This window comes from Parasteatoda tepidariorum, chromosome 6 (genome assembly GCF_982258835.1).
Source record: "Parasteatoda tepidariorum strain Cologne lab strain chromosome 6, Ptep-v5.0, whole genome shotgun sequence".
Taxonomy (NCBI): Eukaryota; Metazoa; Arthropoda; class Arachnida; order Araneae; family Theridiidae; genus Parasteatoda; species Parasteatoda tepidariorum.
The window spans coordinates 103,759,054-103,781,934 of NC_141760.1; the positions used below are offsets into that span (position 1 = coordinate 103,759,054).

Here is a 22,881-nt window from a genome sequence, read left to right on the forward strand (position 1 = left end):
TGGCGTAATACCTGACCGCCGACTCCTCAAGGATGCAGTTTTTCGACAAGAACGAAAATCAATCACCATCTTAAATTTTTTGGATCGCCTTTCCAGAAGCGACATGTTTATTTGTCGACTGCTACTACTGCCAGCCGCCACTGATGCTACTACTAATAGATGAAAAAGTGATCCCCAGAAATCTTATCTGCCATTGTTAAAAATATATGCCTTGTGACCCCTAACTGGACATGCTTGTGATTCTGCTGCCCCAACGATTTTATTGAAAAGAAGTGATCCACATTAATAAACTACCAAAAATCTGAACTCTGGACTTTTCCTTGTGTCTTTTTAAAATTATTGCAGCTAAGCCAAATTGTTTGATGTCTCCTTTTCTCCAGTGGATTGAGATGAAGGTATGATTTTTTATGTTTTTTTTTTTGTTTTTTGATGGGATATTGCGGCGCCTCTCCTCGATGTACTTCCACTTTAATATTACATGTGCCTTCTTCTGTTTAGTGTAAATTGCTTTAATTAATTAACCTTCCTAAAATTTTTGATACCCAGCAAGTACCAATTTAACAGTCGCCGTGTCGCTGCGATTCTGCCACGGGGTTAACACGTATTGTTACACTTACATTTTTTTTTGTTATTATTTGATAAATTTAATGTGTTTAAAATGCTTATTTTAGAAATCATTTTTCATTATGATGGTGCCAAAGGATTTGCGCATTTTCATGAATGTTGGCAGGTCGACGGGATTATCCCGCAGTTCACTTTTATTATAGAATTCTGGAACACAAAAGAGAATTGCTCTGTTGTGCACACAGTGGACAAGAACACAGAAACTGAGACAATTCCAAATACGTACATGGTCACAAAATTCAGAACTCTCATCAAGTCCACATTCAGGAACACTCTGAAGTTCCTCGACGACTGTAGACATTGGTTTGACTAACTTTGTGGACTGGGGGGTCAATCCATTCAAGGGGGAACCTATTAAATGGGAAGACATATTTATTTAACTTAATAGAAAGAAAAAAGCAGTTCTAACGTATAGAAATGTGAAGAATAAATAAACATGCCTAGACATGCCACCTACATTAAAAATAATAATTATATAAAAAAAAAAAATACCAAAAAAAATAAAAACCACCAACACACCGAAAATGGCAGTAAAAATGTTGCAAAACAAATTGAGGCAAATCAAGGAAGTAGTGGAAAAATGCTAATGTTGCTAAAGCCATAATAATAATAAAAAAGTAAAGGAAAAACAAAGGATAAGAGAAAAGAAGTGAAATAAAAGAGTAAATTAGAATGTTTAATGATTTGCAAAAAGATTAATCAGGGATGCAGAATATGTGTGATAGTGTGAAAAAAGTTCAGGAAAAAAAAAAAAAAAAAACAGGCAACCTTGAAAACTTTTTGCCTGTAAAAAAATTTCTATTTTCATTTTTAAAATTTATTTTAACATATTTTTGATTCCCTTATACCATATCAGCTTACTGTCTAAAACGATTATTTTCTGTTATGTTAAATATGACACAAATAACTTTATATGTCAATAATTTGTTTATTTATTAGTTTGAATTTCTTAAGTTTAAATGTGTAAACTTAAATTTAGTTTTATAAAATTATTACTATCTTAATATATTTTGATTTCTATTATTTTTTAAAAAATATACTAGTTTAATCAAGAATTGTGAAGAAGAAAAAAATTTTCTTAAAAAAATTATTATCAAAAATTTTTAACCATACACAAACTTTACTTTCTAAAAATATTTTTAAAAAGTTATTGTAATTAAAAAAAGTTTTAGAATTTTTTTTGGGAGGAAGAGAAGCGGGTGGGAGGAATTTTAAAACTCAAAAAAACTATGTTTTACAGAAATAATAGGCTCTGAGAATTTTCTGCACCCCTGAAAAAAATAAACCAAAAGAAAAAGTGATCATTTGCAGGAAACGAACATTCACGAAAAATGCTTTGGACCTAACATACTTAAAATGGATGAATTCTGACGGAGGCTCATATTCAAATTGAAACTGAGATTCAAGAAAGTTGGCCTTGCTGAAATTACAAATCACATAGTTTATATCAGAAACAATAAGCACAAAAGAGTATTTCATTGAAAGAAGTACACAAAGCATGATTCAATTATTTATTTATAGAAAGCAATTTTCACAATTTAAATTAAAAAATATGGAAGTTTTTACTTTATTTAAAAAAAAAAAAAGAATTTCAAAAAAATTTTTGGAAACTATTTTTTGGTACTTAATCAGTCTTATGGGTGTCAAAAGTAAGGGATCAGATATCTTCAAATTTCAATAAATGTTCTCAAATACTTTCTTTTAGAACAGAAAATGTTCTCAAATCTTAGCACATGTCTTAGGAGTTAAATATTTCATAATTTAAACTCTTGTGAATACAGATCAGGATGTGAAATTTTAATTGTTCTCTTTTGAATTAAAAATTAAATCTAAAAAGTGTTAAACTAGATAATTTCTTAAAAACCCAATATAACTAACTAGACCAAGGAGGTTCTTTTTATTTTTAAACCGGGATTTTTTAAAACCCAGACGATAACTGAGCAAAGCAATACATCTATTAAGACTTTGTTTTAATAGGAATTTGAACGATTTTGTTTGCAACAATCTGTTCATTATCAATCTAGAAACAAAAATGATTGCTGATGAACCGAGCTAGCATAAACTTAAAAAAAATTGTAAATCATGACATTTACAATTAACAAGACTTACTCAAGGCATAAGGAGATGTGACTGGTGAATCGGAGTTGTTAATTGGAGGTTTTTCTTTACCAAAGGGAGTACTGCTCAATGGACTTCGTTGTTTTAATTCATCATTTGGAGATAGAGCAGTTAATTCACATGCAGAATCAGCTCTTGAACTGGGATCCATTCTTTGAGGAAATGTGGTGTCCAATCGTTGATCCATTCTTAGGACCTGGGAAAATGATTTAAAACTGTTATCACTCAAATAAGAAGAATCGGTCTTTGAAAAGTCCAATATTTTATTTTATTTTATATTAACAATTTTATTTAATATTTCTATCTTAATTGGAAAAAATAATATTACAAAACATTCAGAGAAATAAAAAGACTTAAAAGTCTAACTAATATTCCATATTGGATCAATTCTAGAATGTTATCAAATTTCATGAAAGAAATCTAATTTCAGAGTGAATTGATAAAAGCAATTTTTATTTTTATTTTTTGCTGTTTTTCTCACCCTCAAAGAATCACCTTTTTAAACTCCAGAAAAATTTAAAAGCTGGTGGTAAAATATAAAGGAATCAAAAAATTTTAACTAATTAACCTCGATGAAAAAATTTTAAAATAAAATATTTGTATTACAAGTGACCAACTCAATTCCTTAAATTGATATGAAATTAAAGGCTGTAAAATTTATGATAATCTCACAAAATCGTTGTCACCACTTTTTAATTTTTTTCCGATCCTAAATCTATGCTCGATATAATTACCCCCTGTGGTCCAAACAAAAATGGAAGTTATAACATGAAGTCGCTATATCGAAAATACATAAAATTAGCACAAATATTTACTAATATTTAATAAATACTGAACATATTTCATCAATAACATGGTACATTTAAAATAGAATTATGAAACTCATTAATACAGTTTTTTTTACTTTAATAAAGTACTAGTACTATCTAAAATAATAAATTAAAAATTTTTCAAATGGCATCTTTTAATATTGGGCATAAACTTTGGTCAATCATTTAATAGAGAGCGAAATTGATGCGCAAAGCAACCCCGAATCGCAATTATAAACATTATCAAACTGATCAATACAAAAAAGACCATAATATTACAAAGGGGACAAAATCAGATTTCACTCTAAAAGACGTACTTTGTACGGTAAAGAGGACCATCCAGGAAGCCTAGTAAAGGTCTTTAATAAAAAAGACAGCGATTAACATTTACTAAAACCCAAAATTAAATTTAATTAGGTATTCTTGAAACAGATATTTAAAAATTATTAATTTTTTTAAAACTAAATAAAACAATTTTTAGATTATAAATATCTATAAAATAATTAGAATATAAATATCTATAAAAATAGGTATAATTTTGGAACGTTACCAAGTTGTTCTGTTATGAAAAATAGAATATAATCATGAACAAAATGACACTATGTTCTGAATTATATTCATTAATATGGTAGCAATTTATGGCACATCTAATAAATTAACATATACATAAATAAAAATCAACAAATATATTTTTAAGTTTAAATTCGGAAAAAAATTTGCGCTTTTAAGTACAAAATTATTCTTATTAAATATATATATAATATTATAATTTTTTAATATATATAATATTTATACATTGTATTAATATACTTTGCTTTGGCTATATTGATACAATATTATAAACCACTCTTTTTTGCAGATGTAATCGTGTGAGCTGGTGAAAAGATATCTTTTTTTTTCTTCGGATTTTTATTAATTATTACTATTCTTTCCTTTTCTCTTTTTGTATTCATTTATTGTGCTATATATATAATATATATATATATATATATATATATATATATATATATATATATATATATATATATATATATATATATACAGGGATGATCGTGGGCCCAACTCAAAAATCCTGAAAATTTCTTGAGTAAAATCATTAATGATGCATTTCAAAAAATTTATATCTTTATAAATTTAAGTCATTGATATTTTTAAAACATGAAAGTTTGAATAAATTATATACAACATAATTTAAATGAATAAATGTATAAGCTTACTTTTATCTGTAATCACATTTATTATTCTACCAGAAAAAATATTTACAAATGAAAGCATAGCTGCCAACCTCTAGTTATAAAAATGCAGAAGATGGACAAAAAAAAAATGCAGAAGAAATGCCTAAAAATGCAGAAGATTCGCAAGCGCGTACTAATTACCAATAAATTTATAAAAGAAGCGGATTTTAATTATTTATTTATAAATCCACTTAATATGAGCATAAAAAAGCAGTACTCATCTTTTTTTTTTTAACAAAAAAGGAAATATCTTTTAAAAAAAACTTTTGACCAGCTGCTTGATGGTATAATATTCATTTATTAATTCTCGATTAAAAATGTAATTACGACCCTGCCAAAGGCTTTTACAAGAGGAACAGCGACGTCTGACTTAAAGAAAATACTAGCTATCAGGAGGATGGGTAAAATGCAGAAGATCTTCTCTTCTACACATAAAAGAGGAAAAAATAGGTAAAATAAGTAAAAATGCAGAAAGCTTCTGCAAAATGCAGAAGGGTTGGCAGCTATGTGAAAGAGATGTCAAGCATAAAGTCTAGCTTTAATATTTTTAAATAAAATATACAGGAATTTTTATATATAAATGTGATCGACGATTTCTTGAAACTTCTGGACTTTGGATTTCCGGAAACTTTCAGATCGCGGTTAGCGAAAAATCGGGAGGACAATCACCCCTGTATATATATATAAATATAACATGCATAAAAATAGGGCGACATAAACTCTTCAAATGAATGTGACTTACATGAGCAATATTTGGCACACTGGCAGTTTTCCTGAGAGGTTTTCCTTGAGCAGCAAGTAATTCTTTAACAGCAACTTCCTGTTATTTAAATTGAACATTATATTGAGAGATGAAAAAAAAAGATATTTTATAAAATAGAAGTGAAGTTTAGAAATATACATACCTGTCTCAACCTGTCCAACATGAGAATACTCTCAACCGCTGATACACCTCTCGTGTATTTCTCTATATAACTCTCCCCGTCATTTGTGTGGGCATCTTCTCCAGAAGCCGCCATCAGGGCTAACATCTCTCTGTTTTCTGGATCTTCAGATGCCTTTAATGAGAAAACATTTTTGTCTTCTATAATAGTCAACTAACTTGTAAAAATTGATAAGTTACACAATCAGATTAATAGAAAAAAAAGTATATTTTTAAATAAAAATCTTCATTTGTATTTAATTAATCAATTTTAAACATCCATATATACATATTTTTTCCTTTTATTTTCTTATAAAAAACTCCTTTTATATTTTCATATTTCTGGAGGAATTTTCTTTTTAGATAAAAGATTTTTAGTTGAAAAGTAATCCCTTAAGCTTCCGAGATGGACTTAACAAAGAGTAAAGGTAAGATAAATTTTCAATTAAGAACTAGAGACTTCAAAGTTCAAAGGAAAATTTATGTGGTTAATACCACAAATCAAAATAAGAGACGTTTCAGATTTTCTTTAAAATTTAGCTTTAATTGTTTAAAAGTGTTTTGCACCATCTCTTACATGATTTTTTATGTTCTTTATTTTATCTGATTTCATTTTACTGATTTGATTGCAATGTTATGGCTTTTTCTTATTACACATCAAAGTAACCAAACTTCGAAAATTTTCTTTAGTTACAAGGAAGGATTAGAATAGGCAAAAATAAATGCACAAGAGAGTGAAAGATATTTTTTCATTGACGTAAAAAAAAAAAAAGTGTTCCGAATAAGGTTGCATTATGAAAATATTCAATCATATTCATAGAAATTTATTTTGTTTTCTCTGATTTATAAATTTAATTTTTTTTGTGTCTTTTGTAAGAAGTTAAAAATTTCTCTAACTTTTCTAGGGATTTGAAAAATTTTCTTGATTTTTCCAGACCGCTACATACCCTGCAGAACCAACACGAGTAACCATCATCGGATTGATTTACGATGGTCCAACATAAGAATAGCAACTTGTTTGGATGGTTTGTCCCTGTTGAACCAACAATTTCCATCGTAGTTTCTTAGAAATCAAATGTCGGAACAATCATGAGCCACCATCACCCCAATATCAGAATTTGGTCTGATTTATAAAGGGCCAACATAAAAAAAAAAAATGGTTTTGATAGTATATTCCTGCTGAACAAACAAGAATTCCTATTATACCATCCTGAAAATGTATAGATAATAGAACTAACATGGATAATCATGGATTGTTGGTTCACGAGAATAAAATTCTCTTGGTGGTTAACCATCATAGTATTAAAGTAGCATTTTCCATCATGGAATGATGGAAGTTTGTTGGCATTTCAAACACCATGAGCACAGAATGGAAAATGTTGGATGATGGTGACCATCAAATAATATTGGACCATCATGAATCACACTAAAACCAACATAAACCATCATAATTTTTTGATAGGACCATCACGAATTTTGACTCTGGAACCATACTTATAACTTTAAGTTATATCTTTATATATGGAAGAAATAATACTTCCTCCTTACACTATAACAAATAATACAAGCCTTGAACTTATTATTTTTTTTTTATCAGACTGATAAAAAAAAGAAACCCAAAATGTAAGTTAATCACCATTAAAAAAATTGAAGTAAACAAAAATATCCAAACAAAACATTTGAGGTATACAAATTACTGATCTACTTCTAAAAAATAAAGCATAATTTTGTATATAACCTACCTTTGGAATGTTGGATACCATTTCATATGTTACACCACTCGTGAAAAGGGTGTCCTGTAATATTTCACAACAATTAGGATAAAACATTTTACTTTATTTATCACCTGCTAATGTAATGAAATTATTTTATGAAGTTTCAGCATCAGAAGAACAGTCACACTGTTTATTTATTAATGTAATAAAGAATAATAATATGAGTTCTAACATGACAATTCTCAATTACAAAGAGTACAGACTCCCATTAGCAATAAAAATGCAGATTCCCAACAGAAATAAAATTCAAAATTGTAAAAAATTTCATCTTATTTCATTTTGTTACAATCAAACAGGAAGTATTTATGTAAATAGAAATTTAATTACAGTAGATATATTCTCGCTATATCGAACTTCGATATCTCGAAAATCTTGTTATATCAAACAAATATTTTTTCCTTTGGCATTACATATCCGCCTATAGTTAATTTGAATTCCTATGTCGAAGAGTTTCTTCTCAAAACGTTACTATTTCAATATTTTTTTCGAAATAGAAAATAAATTTTCTCAGAAAAATCACAATGTAAGTTCATTGTAAATCAATCATTTTCTGTTTAATGCATAATTATTTTTGTCGTACTTTTAAAAATAAATTATCATTGTTGTATTTAGACTTATAGTCAACTATCATTACATATACATATTTAATAGTAGTTATTCTTATGTTCATTGACTTTACTTTGTAGAATAATATTTCAGAATATATTTTTCTCCTTTTTAGAACATATTTAGTTCTGAACTTGTTATCTCAAAAACTTGTTCTCTCGAAATCTTTTTATAGTATCTTCAACTTTGAGATATCGAGAGTATACTGTACATAAAACATTTTTTTTTTTAAATAATTCATTACGTTTAAATCAGACAACCCTGGAAAGCACATGTAAAAAAAAAGAACTTTTTATACAAAAAACCATTTCAAATTTTGAACCATTCATTCTATTCCCTTGTAGATTATCTTATTCGATACAACATGAAAATATACATAAGAAATAATGTTTCACTTGTTTAGTTAGCAATGTCAATTGTGTAATTTGTATTTTTTCAATTTATGTTTTACCACTATGCTTGAAATACAATGTTTTTTCACAAAGTTGTCAGAAAACATAACCACGATTTCCAATTTCTATTTATTGCTCAGTTAGCATATTAGTAGTTACACAGGGTGGCCACTCATATCTGGTAAAAAAAATAAAAAATTCCCTGTGTTTTTCCTGTACCCATTATACACAATATATTAAGATGAAACACAATTACTGTGTTCTTGTCTGAGCTATACTGGGCTAACTATACTAGTTTTAATTGCATGAAAAATTAAAGAGAAAAAAGGAACAGCTGAACATACTTAAATAATGATATAGTAAATGAAATAGTTTAATATAGTTAGAATATCATCCTTAAATATCCCATAGTTTATGGCATTGAGTGGTAACCATATTTTAAAAGACAAAAATAAGAAACAAAATTCCTTGTATTTTCCCAGTTTGTAAAGAAAAAATCAAATTTCCTGTTATTTCAGATGATTTTGAAATTTCCTGTATTTTCCAGTTTTTCCCTGTGGAGTGGCAACCCTGATAAATAAAAAGAAGGTTAATTATTATTTTGTACATTCTTAAAGAGTGAAAAAAAAAAACTTAAACCATTCAACTTTATCAGACATAAAAAATATGGTCATAATTAGCCCCAACTTATCCTACATGATAGAGAAATGTTTTAAACCATGGGATTTAAGCAAAATCAATAAAGAGTGAGTAGCTAAACATAAAAAGCTGTTTTAAGAAATAATGTTAATGGAATAGAGAGTGTTAATAGAGAGCCCAAGAACCACCCAGGAAACAAAAAAAAGCATTACGATGAAGATGGACTTACTATGTAATTTTCAATTTGACCCTGAATATACAGATGCCCCCACAGACACTAAATAAAACAAACACACACAATAAATCGCAAAGCTGGGAACTTTAATATTGTATAAAAAGGGAAGATTTTCTAATATTTATAATATACTGGCCCCTGTGGCAGAACACGGCGACATAGTCGCAGAATGTTACAGAAATCTCGCAGAAAGATTTTTCTTTTGGGAAGGAAAAAAAATGTAAAAAAATTTCCTGCAGAAATGTACGCATAAAATTTTAATTGCGTATTTAAATAATCACTTTTTATCGCGTTCAATTTACGCCAATAGTGTCGTAAATCCATGTTGTGTTTCGATTGTATTTTCGGCAGTTATTGATTTTTGCGTGGTTTTTAATGATCCCAATATATTTCAGACGCTGTGGGAAATTCGGATCCTGCGTTCGAGTATTTACTTTTTAAGACAACGATTCTATGTTGTTGTTTTTTTTGGCAATTATTGCTTTGGATTTCCAAATAGTTTTTAAAATTCGATATTATGTATTACAACAATCAAATTTTGAAACGAAACGTGCATTTGAGTAACCCTTTTTGGAAGAGTCTGATTTCGTTGCCGATCTGTTTTTCGGTATTTACTGCTACAGATTTCAGGATTTTTAATTACTTTTTTTTTTTAAACTTTGATGATGATTTATGCGAGAATATTGCCCATATTATTAGAATAAAAAATATTATATATTAAATGAAAATAATTGCATGTTTTTTTTTTTTTTTTTTTTTTTGTAAACACAGTGATTTTTATTACTTTAAATTAGTAACATTCATATTTGTTATTATTGAAAGTATCTTGCAGAAAGTTATTAGTGCAAGGGAGTTATGTTGTAGAAAGCCCGAAAAAATTCTGCCACAGGGATACTGGCATAACAGGAGAAGTTAAATTAAATTATTTATTTACTGTAAAAGAAATATACTTCTTTTTCGTTCACTTATTTTAAGCTTAATTTGTTTTCACTTTTTTTTAATTTTAGCATTTCTTACAGACATTTTAACATTTCTTAATTCTAATTTTTTTTTTATTTTAACATTTTTTACAACTATAAAATGAAACAAGCTGTTAGCTATTGAATACAATTAAGGGACAATGTTAGGCATTAGAAAATAAAAACTTCAAGCAGCAAAAATTAGAGACACATGTAACCTATTGTGCTGAACTAGATCAGATGACCTCATGACAATGATTTGATCAGTTGTAGGGGTGCACAATAGGGTGGTTTTTATTAACACAGGAAAAAAAAATTTACATCGCATCTTTTACAGCACCTCCTAAAAGTGTACCATTTGGTATAAAACCAATATTTGGAAAGTTTCAGCTCAAAAAAATAATATTTAGAACTCTGGTCCTTATCATTAAAGTTTGAGGGGGGGAAAGATTTTTCCCAAAAAATAAAATATTTCCTGCTATAAAAATCGAATAGGTGGTGAATAAACAAAAATTTGGGGTCAATTTTTTTGGTTTTCGAATTTCATCTTTTACAAGCATTTATTAATGATTCTACCAATAAAATCAATTTTTTAAACAATGTTAAAAGAATGTGCACATTTTGTTAACTACCTGAAAACAGTTCAAGTAAAATAATACTAAGATTTAAGATCGGAATGTATAAATTTTGCATACAAAATAAAAAAATATAATCAATTAAAAAATCCATCTATTACAATAACAAAATTTAATGTGTGTTTCAGAATTTTTTTTAAAAAAAGGAAAGAAAAAAGGAAATTTGCAAAACTAAAGGCAGTCATAGTCATAAATAACTCCTCCTATGAAAACATTTGCAAAACATGTAGTAGAAAAGGTAAGATTTCCACAGAGAAAGTAATAATTTAGCTTTTTAAAAAATTCAAAGAGTAAAAAACTTCAAATGTTAATAATTTGAAAATATTGTACACATACACACTCTATAAACATCACATACTAGCTGAAAACAGTTTTTCGCATGGGATGAAAAAAAAATTAAACTATTACTAAATCATTAGTACAAAATCATACACAAAATTGAAAGATGCAATTTATAATGCAATTTATAATGCTAAAATAATACCAATTTTTTTTTAATTTATTTATTTGTATTTTTATTCTTTGACAGAGACTTTAAATTATTAGGTTAAGCAAAACAAGTCTTAAGTAGTTCATACCGTTAGAATGATGCTATTGCCAATTCATGATGGTCAAAATTTACCACGATATCATTTTCTCAGGTACTTATCCCTTTCGAAAACCCATAAAACATCTCTTTCTACATTATTTATATTAAAATTGCACAGTATTAATGCAGTTTTAATACACTTATTTTATCTACATCAGTATATATGGTATTGATTAAGATGCCATAAATTACCATAATAAATATCAAAAGTGCCTATTATGAAATTTAATTAAGCATCATTTGCTTTAATAATAGCATGGCTATTTTTTACTTTTCTTCTAAACAAATTAGTACAATTTCACAATTTCTGCTATTTAGTACATAATTTTTTTTTATTTTTTTATTTCAGTTATAGTACCCATTAAAAAAAATTAAGCATCATTGTCATCAATGATAGCATAGTGATTTTATTTTTATTTCAAAAAGCACCTACAGTCGAACTCGTTTATAACGAGCACAAAGGGACCGTAACATGTACTCGTTAAATCAGAGTGCTCGTAATGAACGGGTCCTTAAGACAGGCGTGCAACCAGAAGAGGGGGGGGGGCTTGAGAGGTCAAATGATTGAGTTTACTTAAAATTTAATTAATACTTACTTACTTTAATTACATTAATTAAATACTTTTCTTAATTTAATGACAACTAACCCCCTTCCCTCGCATTTCTTTATCATTTTGAAAAAAAGATAAGACAGAAAGACTAGAAAAAAGATTGCAAGACAGAAAAATATTGCTCGCTAAAACCGGGTCTTGCTCGTTAAAAGCGACTTCTGTTCCATAGACTTAACATTGATCCAACCAAAAATTCTCGTTTCCCTCGGTAAATCCGAGCTCATTATAAACGAGTTTGACTGTATTATGAAAATTAAGCATTATAGGCATCAATAATGGTATGGAGATTTTGAATGATTCTCTTAGATGAATTTGTATCATTTCTCTATTAACTTTTCCCCTTACTACACTGCTTCCAATTAGTGCCTTTTACCATTTTCCTAAACAATTTAGTACTATTTCTCTATTATTTATATTATAAATACTCCATGGTTTCACAGTACTTAAATACTAAACTGGAAACGTAGTCCGACCTATGACCTTTATCATCGAGTTTATCTGACATAAAGAATAATTCAATAGCTAATAACGTGCAATGAAGTCCTTTTTTGATTAATGAGAGCTATGAGCAAGCAAACGTTACTGACACTATCTTTGAACTCGTCTGCTGCGTCATTAATAACAATGGCACAATTTCTAAAACCAATGAGTAAATTCAATTTTTTTAAATGTTACCCCTGAACAATCAAATCAAAATATTTATGATTTATAGGATCAGGGACTAAAATTGACCCTTTAACTCACTGTCTGAATTTCATAATGATAGAATAAACAGTTCTGGAGTTATAAGATATATACACACAAACAAACTCTTCATTTTATTATAGATAATTTGTCTACTCTTCTTTTCATTTTAAAGATGCTTTAATATTTTTTATTAGCAATTAATTAAGTTATTATCTATTGATATAAAATAAATATAAATTCATCGAATTAAAAGCTAGAATTTTTTTTCTGTAGCTTTTTGCAGAAAAAGGTTGTGCACCCCTAAACTGTCAAATGTTTGAGGATCTATATTTTGAAACATAGGGCATTTTTATAGCAGAAAAAGTAGAGTATAATCATTAGATGATTAGACTTTGAAATAATTGACAAGCAGTGGTTGGTTTGATAGGGGAAGAGAAAGTAATTAAAATATGAATACTTTGTGAATAAGAATAAAAATCTACTTACTTGTCTAACAATCTTTTTCTTTATTTTGTCAGCAATAGACTGCCTCTTGTAAACGTTGATGGCTAGACGTTTGCGCAGCATTACATCCATGGTGGCCGGATGACTGAGACGGACCGACGCTTTTAAAATCAAATAAATACGATCATTTGGTGAAGTGGCTCGGTTTAGATGAATGGAATCGTGTATGGATGAGTCCCACGCCGCAGTAGCGCACACCTGCAAAACGCAATACATTAATTCACAATAGATTCAAGACCAACCAATTCTTTTACATTTAAAAATTAACCTTCTCATTTTTCTTACCAATCCTATTTCTTTCACAGTTGTACTAAATGGCTCACTTTTTCTACTTCTTATTTATTCAATAAACTAATAAGCGCATAAATATATTAGGATTAATTTTAAAATTTTTTCTTTTTTTAGAAGGAAAAAAAAATTTAGATTTTATTGAAGAGGGAAACAAAAACTTCAAAATGAAATTCTATTGTATAGAATTTTATTGCTTACAGACTTCATATTTTTTTAAAATTTATTATAACAGACTCTCAGTAATAAACATGCAAGTAAAACTATTTAGTTACTTTTTTTTAATTCAATTAAACTAAATAATTCAAAATATTATTCACAGTGAAGTTATACAAAAAATTTTCTTGGAACAGTGCAAATAACTAAAAATTAAATTTTTATAATTACCTCTTTTTCACAGTATTTTACAATAGGAAGATTAAAAGACTGGCTGCCATGTTCTTTGGGTAAAATGGAATTTGCTCCGGCAATGCGGATTTCTGCATCACCTTTAATGGGGACGCTCATATCATCCGCTAAAAAAGAAAAACAAATCAGTTAATTTGATTGAGAAGCAAAGTTCGCATCAAGGAAATCTTCACGAAAATCAAGAAAAAGAACTAACAACTGGTTGCAGAAATAATTTGGATTAGCTATATTCATTATAATATATCATAAGTATTGTATCCTAAATCCAATGTAGCTATATAATTTTAACTCATTAATTTAGAACATTTTAAACATTATCCAAATTCCTCATTCTAGTTTAATCAAAATAGTATTTTTGCTTAGATTATTATTTTATTACTTTTTGTTAATTGTGATGCCTTTATTTAGATTTGAATAGTGAATAAACTGCCTGCTTTCATTTTAAATAAGAAAAATCTAACCTTCAATTACTTAAGTATAGTTCGTTGACCAGGAGTTGGCACTTAGCTCCGCCTTCACAATCATGGTATCGGATGATACTATTTCGCTATTTTGGGGAGAATGATGTGAAGAATCCTGAACAAGGTAGCTATTTGGCAATTGTATGACAAAAATATTTATTTTGCACTCTTTATGTGCATTTTTTAACATGAAATCTTTCATAAATTTGATGATATTTCTCTCTTTGAGTGAATAGTTTTTTTTTTTTACAAACTATTCACTTTTGAGAAATTTTGCTGGGAAAACAGCAGTTTTTAAATTTAAAATATATTTAATTAGCTAGAGTATAATAGCAGATGATAAAGTGAAGTAAGTGATTAAAAAATAATTCACAGTTGGTGTTTGGCACGCATAAAGGGTTGTCTCAATTTCAAGCTCGGAAACGTTTCTCCTCTTACTCCCGCACTGAAATGAACTTTTCGTCCGAGGAGGTGGAGCCAAGTGCCAACCCCCGGTGAATGAACGATATATTTTTTATTCTGTTTTTTAACCATTAAATAAATAAAAGCAGGCAAATTGTATTTAGCGTACTTAAAATCATTCTGAAAAATTAAAGGATTGGTGTGACGGTTTTATATTTAGAATAATTTATTCTTGTCTGATGAGTTTAACTCAGAATATTACTCGTTTTTAAATCTTTTTCGAAGCACCTTTAAACTTTTACCATTAAAAATTAATTTTCATCACTCTCTGGCCGTTTCCACCCATTTATGAAGAATATTTTCACACTCACAAGCAAGCAGCATTTATTAATAAATCATATTTCCTGATGCTCAAAATTAAGTGAGATTAGGTTACTGAATAATTAATCTTTTCATCCTGGATAATTAAGACTACAATTAAAGAGCATATAAATATCAACTATTTAATTAATAATTGAAAAGCTATGAATATGCTAACAACAACAAGAATATGCAAATGACATTTAACTGAAAAAAAAGGAAACAATTTTTAGAATGCATGTAAATATTAGGGTACGTTTGCGAATTATATTTTTCTTGTCAAGCCAATTTCTTACATTAACTTTCGAATTTGGGCTAATTTTTATTCCATTCTATTGAATAAATATTATTATAAATGTTATTATAGCCTAATTTTAATTCTTAAACACTTAAGTATTTTCACTTTCCAAAATAAGCTCTCAAAAGTATGAAATATAGATTAAATGAGACGATGAATGTCATAATATACTTTAGAAAATAATTTAATAATAAAATAAGAATTTGTGTCCTCCTATATCTCAAAATTCTTTTGTGTTAGGGTACTAGAATTTGAACAGTAGGTTTAAAGGGCAATTGCAGCATACTGTCCTAAAAATTGTTCATAAGTTTCAAATAGTTCATTTAGAGGGAAGTTTGCACAAAAAAACGAATTTTTTTTCATTTGTTTAGAAAAAATACCTGAATGTTTGTTTTTTGTATAAAGAAAAATGAGTAAATAATCATTAAATCAGTATTTATCAACACTATGAAATAAGGAAGAAAAGTGAAAAATATAATTAAGATAAAACAGAAAAATAACAATTAAGTTAGTCAAAAAAAATTAAGGTAAAGTTGGTCCACCATTTACATTTTGAAAAATAACAGATAAATAAACTAGAATAGTTACAGTTAAAAAAGAGTTACCATTTAGATCTAGAAAAATAACAGGTATATGTTTTTCCATTCCAGGAGGAGGGTCCCTAAAAATATAAATAAACACTCATTAAAAACAACTATTACATAAAAATAATAATAACCATAAGTAGCTAATTAAAAATTACATTTTGAAAATAATGGGCTAAAAACTAATAAACCTCATTCGTTCGTTACATCACTTATTCCTAATAGTATGTTAACTGGTTCTAATTTAATGGAATTTAAGTTTATCATAACTTTTGATTGTAAAAATTCACATAATATTTTCAAAATATGTTAACACAATTCAGAATTTCAATAAGGTGCACATCTTTTCAACACTTATTCAAAAACAAAAGAATTAATTGTTATAAAAATTGCATTGAAAAATCCCTATAAATTCTTACAAAGCAAAATTTTGTTTTATAAATGAATGCTTTGTGGACTTAATTACATGACATAGATTTTTATGTTATCATTGTAATTAGAGGTGACTACGAGGGTTGCTATTTATATTTCTGGCCTAATAACGAAAAAACAAATATGTAGGATCGAAATTGGTTTTATTGTTTTTCAAAATATTCTCCATGATGATCAATACACGTTTGCATGCGTTTGAACCAATTTTCAAAGCACTTTTTCCAGTCCGATTGAGATAACTCCAAAACATGCGTTTTGAATGCATCAACCGCTTCTTCGGGGGTCGAAAATCGTTGTCCACGTAATTTATTTTTGATGTGTGGGAATAAGAAGAAGTCATTGGGTGCCAAATCAGGGCTGCACGGTGGATGACCCATCAGTTCGATCTTTCGCTCCGTCAGAAATGCCTTTGTTTGAGTCGATGTGTGAGAGCTCGCATTGTCATGATGAAGAATGATTCGTTTGTTCTTCTGCTTTTCTCGAATTTCTCCGATGACTTCTGGCAAACAAATGGTCGTGTACCATTCAGAATTGACCGTCCTGCGTTGCTCTAACGCCACTGTAGCCATATGACCGTTAATGCCGAAGAAACAGGCAATCATTTGTTTCGATGTGCTTCTTCCTCGAACAACTTTTGTTGGTTTTGCCTCGTCTTGGAAGACCCATATAGTTGATTGCTGTTTTGTTTCCGGCTCATATGCATAGATCCATGATCCGTCACCTGTGTAGATGTTATACACAGCCTTAGATGTACCTTGAACGTATTTTTCCAACATTTCCTTGCACCAATCGACACAAGCCTTTTTTTGAGCGTTTGTCAGATTATGCAGGATCCAACGCGAACAAAAATATTTTTTACGCTTAAATGTTCATGCAATATTTTATTGGTGCTAGTCATACTAATGTCCAAAGACGCCTCTATCTCACGGTATGTTACATGACGATCTTGCTTTATCAGTTCACGCACAGCATCGATCTTTTCTGGCACAACAACGGATTTTGGACGACCTGCACGGGATTCGTCCTGGATCGAACATCGACCACGATTATATTTGTTATACCAATTTTTTACAGTGCTGTAGGATGGCGCTTTATCGCTGAATAAAGAATTATGTTCATCAAAGCACTCTTGTCTTGACAATCCACGTCGAAAGTTATGAAAAAAAATGGCATAATATACATGTTCACGATTCAATTCCATTTTTTAAAAGAGAATAACTTTTCAATTTACTGTCAACAACACAAATGAAGCTATAATGGTAAATCATCTGCTGAATTTATGTTTAAAAATATCAAACTTTCAATTAAAATCGTCTGCGGTCGCCTAGCAACACTTACTGTTGCCAAGGCCAGAAATATAAATAGCAACCCTCGTATTTGCACAATGCCGGAGTTTTAAAAAATTTTAAATTTTGAAATTTTTATAAAAAAGAAGCATTTAGAAATAACTAATGTCCACCAACTACACAAATCTGTCATCACTAGATTTTATTTTATTTTATAGCCGTTGTTGTACAGCCGACCCAATTTAAGGTTTAAAACTACCAGTGTTCAACTTTGTAGCCTTATAATTTTGAATCCAATCTAGAAGACAAGGGAACTCCCGAATCAAGTATTGGGAGAAATTTGCCTTCGTGGAGGACTTTTTGATGGAACTAATCTGCATTTGCGTTACATGGAGAGGAAGACCATGAGAACCCCTTACGGTTAGCCTGACGGCAAGAGGACAATCTACCCATGACCCATCTACTGCTGAGGATATTTTATGTCACTGTCGTTGGTGCTAGCCGGATGAAAAATTCGTATCGACCAGCCATTTCTGGAATTCGAACCCGGCTCACGTCTTTGGAAGGTGAACGCTCTATCTCCTGAGCTATCACGGCTCGTCATCACTAGATTGTTATAATTGGTTAACAAATGCCTCTCTTCATTAAAAAAAAAGTTGCTGCTGCCATCACTACTGTTTCATAAAATTTTTGTCGACCTTGTTCCTCACTGTCATACAACTCTAAAGCTATTAGACAAAGCAAAACGAGAATTTTGCACATTTTCGCAGAAAGATTTAAGGAACATTCAGGGATCAAAATGTTATGGATATAGCCTTTAGTTTTTGTGTTATCAAAAAAATGAAGGGAAAAAAAGTTGATGTCAAAGTTGAAGATTTTTTTTCTCACACAGCATAATTCAGTTTAGCGAAAATTATTAGCTAGGTAAATATGAAATTTTTTACAATCATGTACACACAATTTTAAGAATTTGTAACGCATCTTGCTTTGTTCAAATTTTAAATTAGTTTCAGAACAATTTAACAGTTTGTATTGACGGTATTTTAGATTTTACGATATAAAGGAAAGACTCATAGCAGTAAAATTATAATTTTTTACTGCCACATACTCTTATCATTTAAGGTTAAAAAAAAACTGTAGAGGTATTTTTAATTTTAAGTAAAATTCTGCAAGCCAATTATACAAAGCTTTTTATTTTGAGATCTTGTTGTGCCTAGCTTTGTATGACTTAATTATGGTCTACATAAGAACTTTTTACTTGAAACATTTATTTCAGGACAATTTACTCTTCTTTAAAATTATATATATATATATATATATATAGTTCCTGAACTGCTTAAATAATAAAATACCTTTTATCTAATACAATTAATCCATAATAATTTAAATAATCTATATAATTTATTTTTTTCAGGTTGCATGTATAATAAGCATAGCAACATTAAATGCATTATATTTCAAATTAGAGCTTTCTGAAAAGTCATTGTATAAACAGATAGATTTTCAAAATGCATCAGATTTAAAACATATGGTGTTGTGTAATCAATATGGTGTTGCGCAAATTAATTTTTAGATTAGTTCTTCAAAAACAAAATAAAAATATCTTTCTATGGAAGAGATTTTCAAATGCGGTTTGACTATAAATTAGCTGAGGTAATGGAGATGAGATACCTAATGGTGTTATAATTTGAGTAAAAATAATACACGCTCCAAAATGTTAAATATTTAACATTTTGAAATGACTCTAGCATTTTGCATCAAAATTAAAACATTTTTGACTAAAAAAAATCAAATAAAAGATTTCTTATGTGCTCATAGAGAAATTAATTTAGATTTTTACCTTTTATTTATGTTTTAAAATATACAATTATTTACCACACATTTTGTTTTAAAAAGAAGAATTAAAGAAATGCATACCAGTCTGCTGGAGCTCCGGGTATTCCAGATTTGGGAGCAGGCACTAAAACAGTATTCCTTTCTTCAGTCAGGCACACCCACTGATCAATCAAGCTCTGCTCTCTCTCAATATCCTGATCTGATTTGTCTATTGGAAAATAATACAACATTTTTCAATACCATAGAAAATATAACCATATATAAACTCTATTGCATCATTCCTTTATTCAGGGAGAGTAGCCAAATCTCTCAACAAAAAATAAGCACCTTAAAGTACTTTTTAAGCACTAAATTTTTTTTTAATATACATTAACAAAATGCAAAATAATTTTCGAACACTTTACGTGATCATGATAAAATAACTAGTTTCGGACTAAGAACTCTTTGCTTGATTATACTATCCACAATAAAAAGATCAAGAGATTTTTCGGCTCAATTTCAGAGAATGGAAAATGAAGCCTGAAAATGAGAATATCTTGCAAAATGCAACAGAGTTGCACACGAGAGTGAAAGAATTTCATCGAACTCATCTCAGTAGTCACTCCTAAGTATTTCATCGAGCAAGTAACGTGATTTGCGCTTATATACGTTATGAACCAATGGTACACCTAAATGAATTGTGGTTGAATGAATTGTGAAAACGTTGAATAGAACAATGCGAAAACCTTGCTTTTGCATAATACGCAGCGAAAATTGACATGGTAAAGAAAAAAAATCTCATTTTTGAAAAGGGAAAATTAAGCACTTTTTAAAAACACCCCTTGAAAAAAAAAACCTTTTAAGGGCTTTATTATTATGAAAGAAGACTATATATTTTGAAAAATATCATCTTTTTGGGGAGTGAATACCATAAAAAAAAAGGTGAAAAGTTTCTCCTCCTAATACTTTTCATTAAACAAAAAATGAATTTCAACTTTGACATAGCTAAAAAATCAATGTCAATGACACTTTCATATCACAATAATTCTTTAACACTTATCTAAATATGCGCAAAATTTTACTTTTTATTTTACTTTGCATCATGAAAGAAAGAAGAGACCATGCCAAAACTTTCCTAAAACAGACAGCTGTGATAACAAGGGAAGCAATGTCACATTTCTTAAGCATAGAAAGAAATAAAATATCTTCTTCATATATTTTAAAAGTAATTATAAATTTTGGCAGGAACATCAAAATGGCGCTAATCAGACTATTGTAGCACAAATGTTTATAAGGGATACTTTCTAGATTTTATGCATCTATTGAAGAAAACCACTTAACAACGTATATATTTTGTAAAATACATATCACTTATAATGAGACAATGGAAAAAAATGATACAAATTCATCTACTAATAAAATTTAGACAAATATTGAGCAAAAAGAAAAATTTATTTAAACATGTGCAGCTCTCCTAATATAATAGCAGATATAATTTTTAAGTTATTAGACAGCAAAACCTGAATGCGTTGAAGACTTTAATTTTCATTAGTAGAAAATATCTCTACCTAACAAACTTCAATATAAATAATATGGCAGAAGTTTCAAAATGCAACTTTTTTGCTCGTAAAACTTCTTTTATAAAAAGAGCTGTACACTTTGAAAAAATAAATACTAAATGAGTTTGAAAAATAAATTCTAAATGAGTTTGAAAAATAAATTCTAAATAATTTTGAAAAATAAATTCTAAATAATTTTGAAAAATAAATTCTAAATAATTTTGAAAAATAAATGCAAATATTTTACATCATTCCAAAAAAAAAAAAGAAAATTTTTTTTAAAGCAGTTATTAAGAAATAAAACAAAAAGCAACTATTTATCGTTAAAAACCATCAGGATTAACCATTATTTCTCATAAATGATATTTTTCATTTGGACAGTACATTTTCACTGTTGATCATAGCTTTCTAGAAATCAAAAAACTGAGAAAAATAATACTATCTAACCTTTCTTATTGATGATTTTTTGTATTTGACTATCTAAGTACTCTCTTCTTTTCATTAAAGCTTCCGACCATTTCTCTCGTAAAAGAGTCAAATCTTCCTCTTGATAAGAATCCAAAGGTTTTTGCAGTTTGGATCTTGAGCATATGCTTCCAATGGATACACTAGTTATTGCTTCACATATAATAGGCAATGTTCCAGAATTGTGTACAGGCCTAACTCTGACCATCACTCGACGTTGTTGACCCTGAAAAGAGCAACAGTGAGGAACAGGAGTAGAAAATAATACCTTCGACGTACAATTGTTTGCTAAATACCTGACGCAGTTGATAAACACCACCCGTTGCGATGTCAGGTCTTGGTATGACTTCCACAGCTGCATATTCACCCATATCATTCAATTCTTGAATTTCAACCCACAGTTCAATTTTTCTGATCAGTTCTGACCACCTAAAAAAATTAGTGTATGTAATGTCACTGTTGGATTTTGTTGAATAATGAAAAGAAACACTCTAATTGAAGAAAAGTAAACAGATCTACTCTACAGTACAGTAAAAGGTGAATTTTCATTGATGACCTCTTGTTTTTTTAAAACGACACATGGTGAATTTATTCTTTATTTAGAAAGCTTAATTAAAAACAAAAAATTTTATGGCAGGCACTGAACTTTCGTTCTTCACCCCGGAAGATGCCGGAAGTGTTGCTCACTTAACGCTACCCAGTGGGCACCTGTGAACCTAAGTCACTGTGGTGAGCAACAGTAGGCACACCACAGATACCCGTTTATAGGATGGGCCACAATCACAGAACATCAGAGAACAAAACACAGAGAGAAACATTCATGCCCTGAGCGAATATGAATGTATGTATTATACAAATATGAATGTATTTGGTAAAAATAAAAGTGTTTTTAAAAAATGCGACGTAACATTATTAATAGCAAAATGAATATAAAAATAATAATCTAAAACTCACCTGTCTGCTAATGACCGGGACCTCATTAGCTGAACATCTAAGTCCCAACCAGGCTTTGAGCTGCTGAAGCCTGCACTTCGATGACCCCAGACCTCGATAGAAAGAGCGCCATCAGTGCAGTATTCGATAAATTCTTCCGAAACATTAACTACGAATTCCTAAAACAAAAATAATCAAACTGTGGTAATGCAGCAAGACTGAGAAAATAATTTTGGACTATTTCACAAAG

The 22,881-nt window shown here is 29.1% G+C and overlaps 1 protein-coding gene across 6 annotated transcripts in view; it reads right to left on the bottom strand.

Moving 5' to 3' along the window:
• The window catches only part of Khc-73 (Kinesin heavy chain 73), a 126,740-nt gene that overhangs the window by 14,640 nt on the left and 89,219 nt on the right, over positions 1-22,881 (bottom strand). For 2 of the 6 annotated variants that reach the window (XM_087166321.1, XM_087166320.1), the window contains 12 exons: positions 22,653-22,810; positions 21,995-22,127; positions 21,681-21,924; positions 19,777-19,903; positions 16,163-16,218; positions 14,016-14,143; positions 13,323-13,538; positions 7,451-7,504; positions 5,692-5,844; positions 5,529-5,606; positions 2,734-2,938; positions 851-975 (listed from right to left, as the gene is read on the bottom strand). In XM_087166321.1, coding sequence (XP_087022447.1) covers positions 851-975; positions 2,734-2,938; positions 5,529-5,606; positions 5,692-5,844; positions 7,451-7,504; positions 13,323-13,538; positions 14,016-14,143; positions 16,163-16,218; positions 19,777-19,903; positions 21,681-21,924; positions 21,995-22,127; positions 22,653-22,810 — 1,677 coding nt within the window. Of the gene's footprint in view, positions 1-850; positions 976-1,975; positions 2,045-2,733; positions 2,939-5,528; positions 5,607-5,691; positions 5,845-7,450; positions 7,505-9,349; positions 9,398-13,322; positions 13,539-14,015; positions 14,144-16,162; positions 16,219-19,776; positions 19,904-21,680; positions 21,925-21,994; positions 22,128-22,652; positions 22,811-22,881 lie in introns of all 6 variants that reach the window. The other 4 variants (XM_087166316.1, XM_087166317.1, XM_087166318.1 and 1 more) reach the window with 4 other exon arrangements.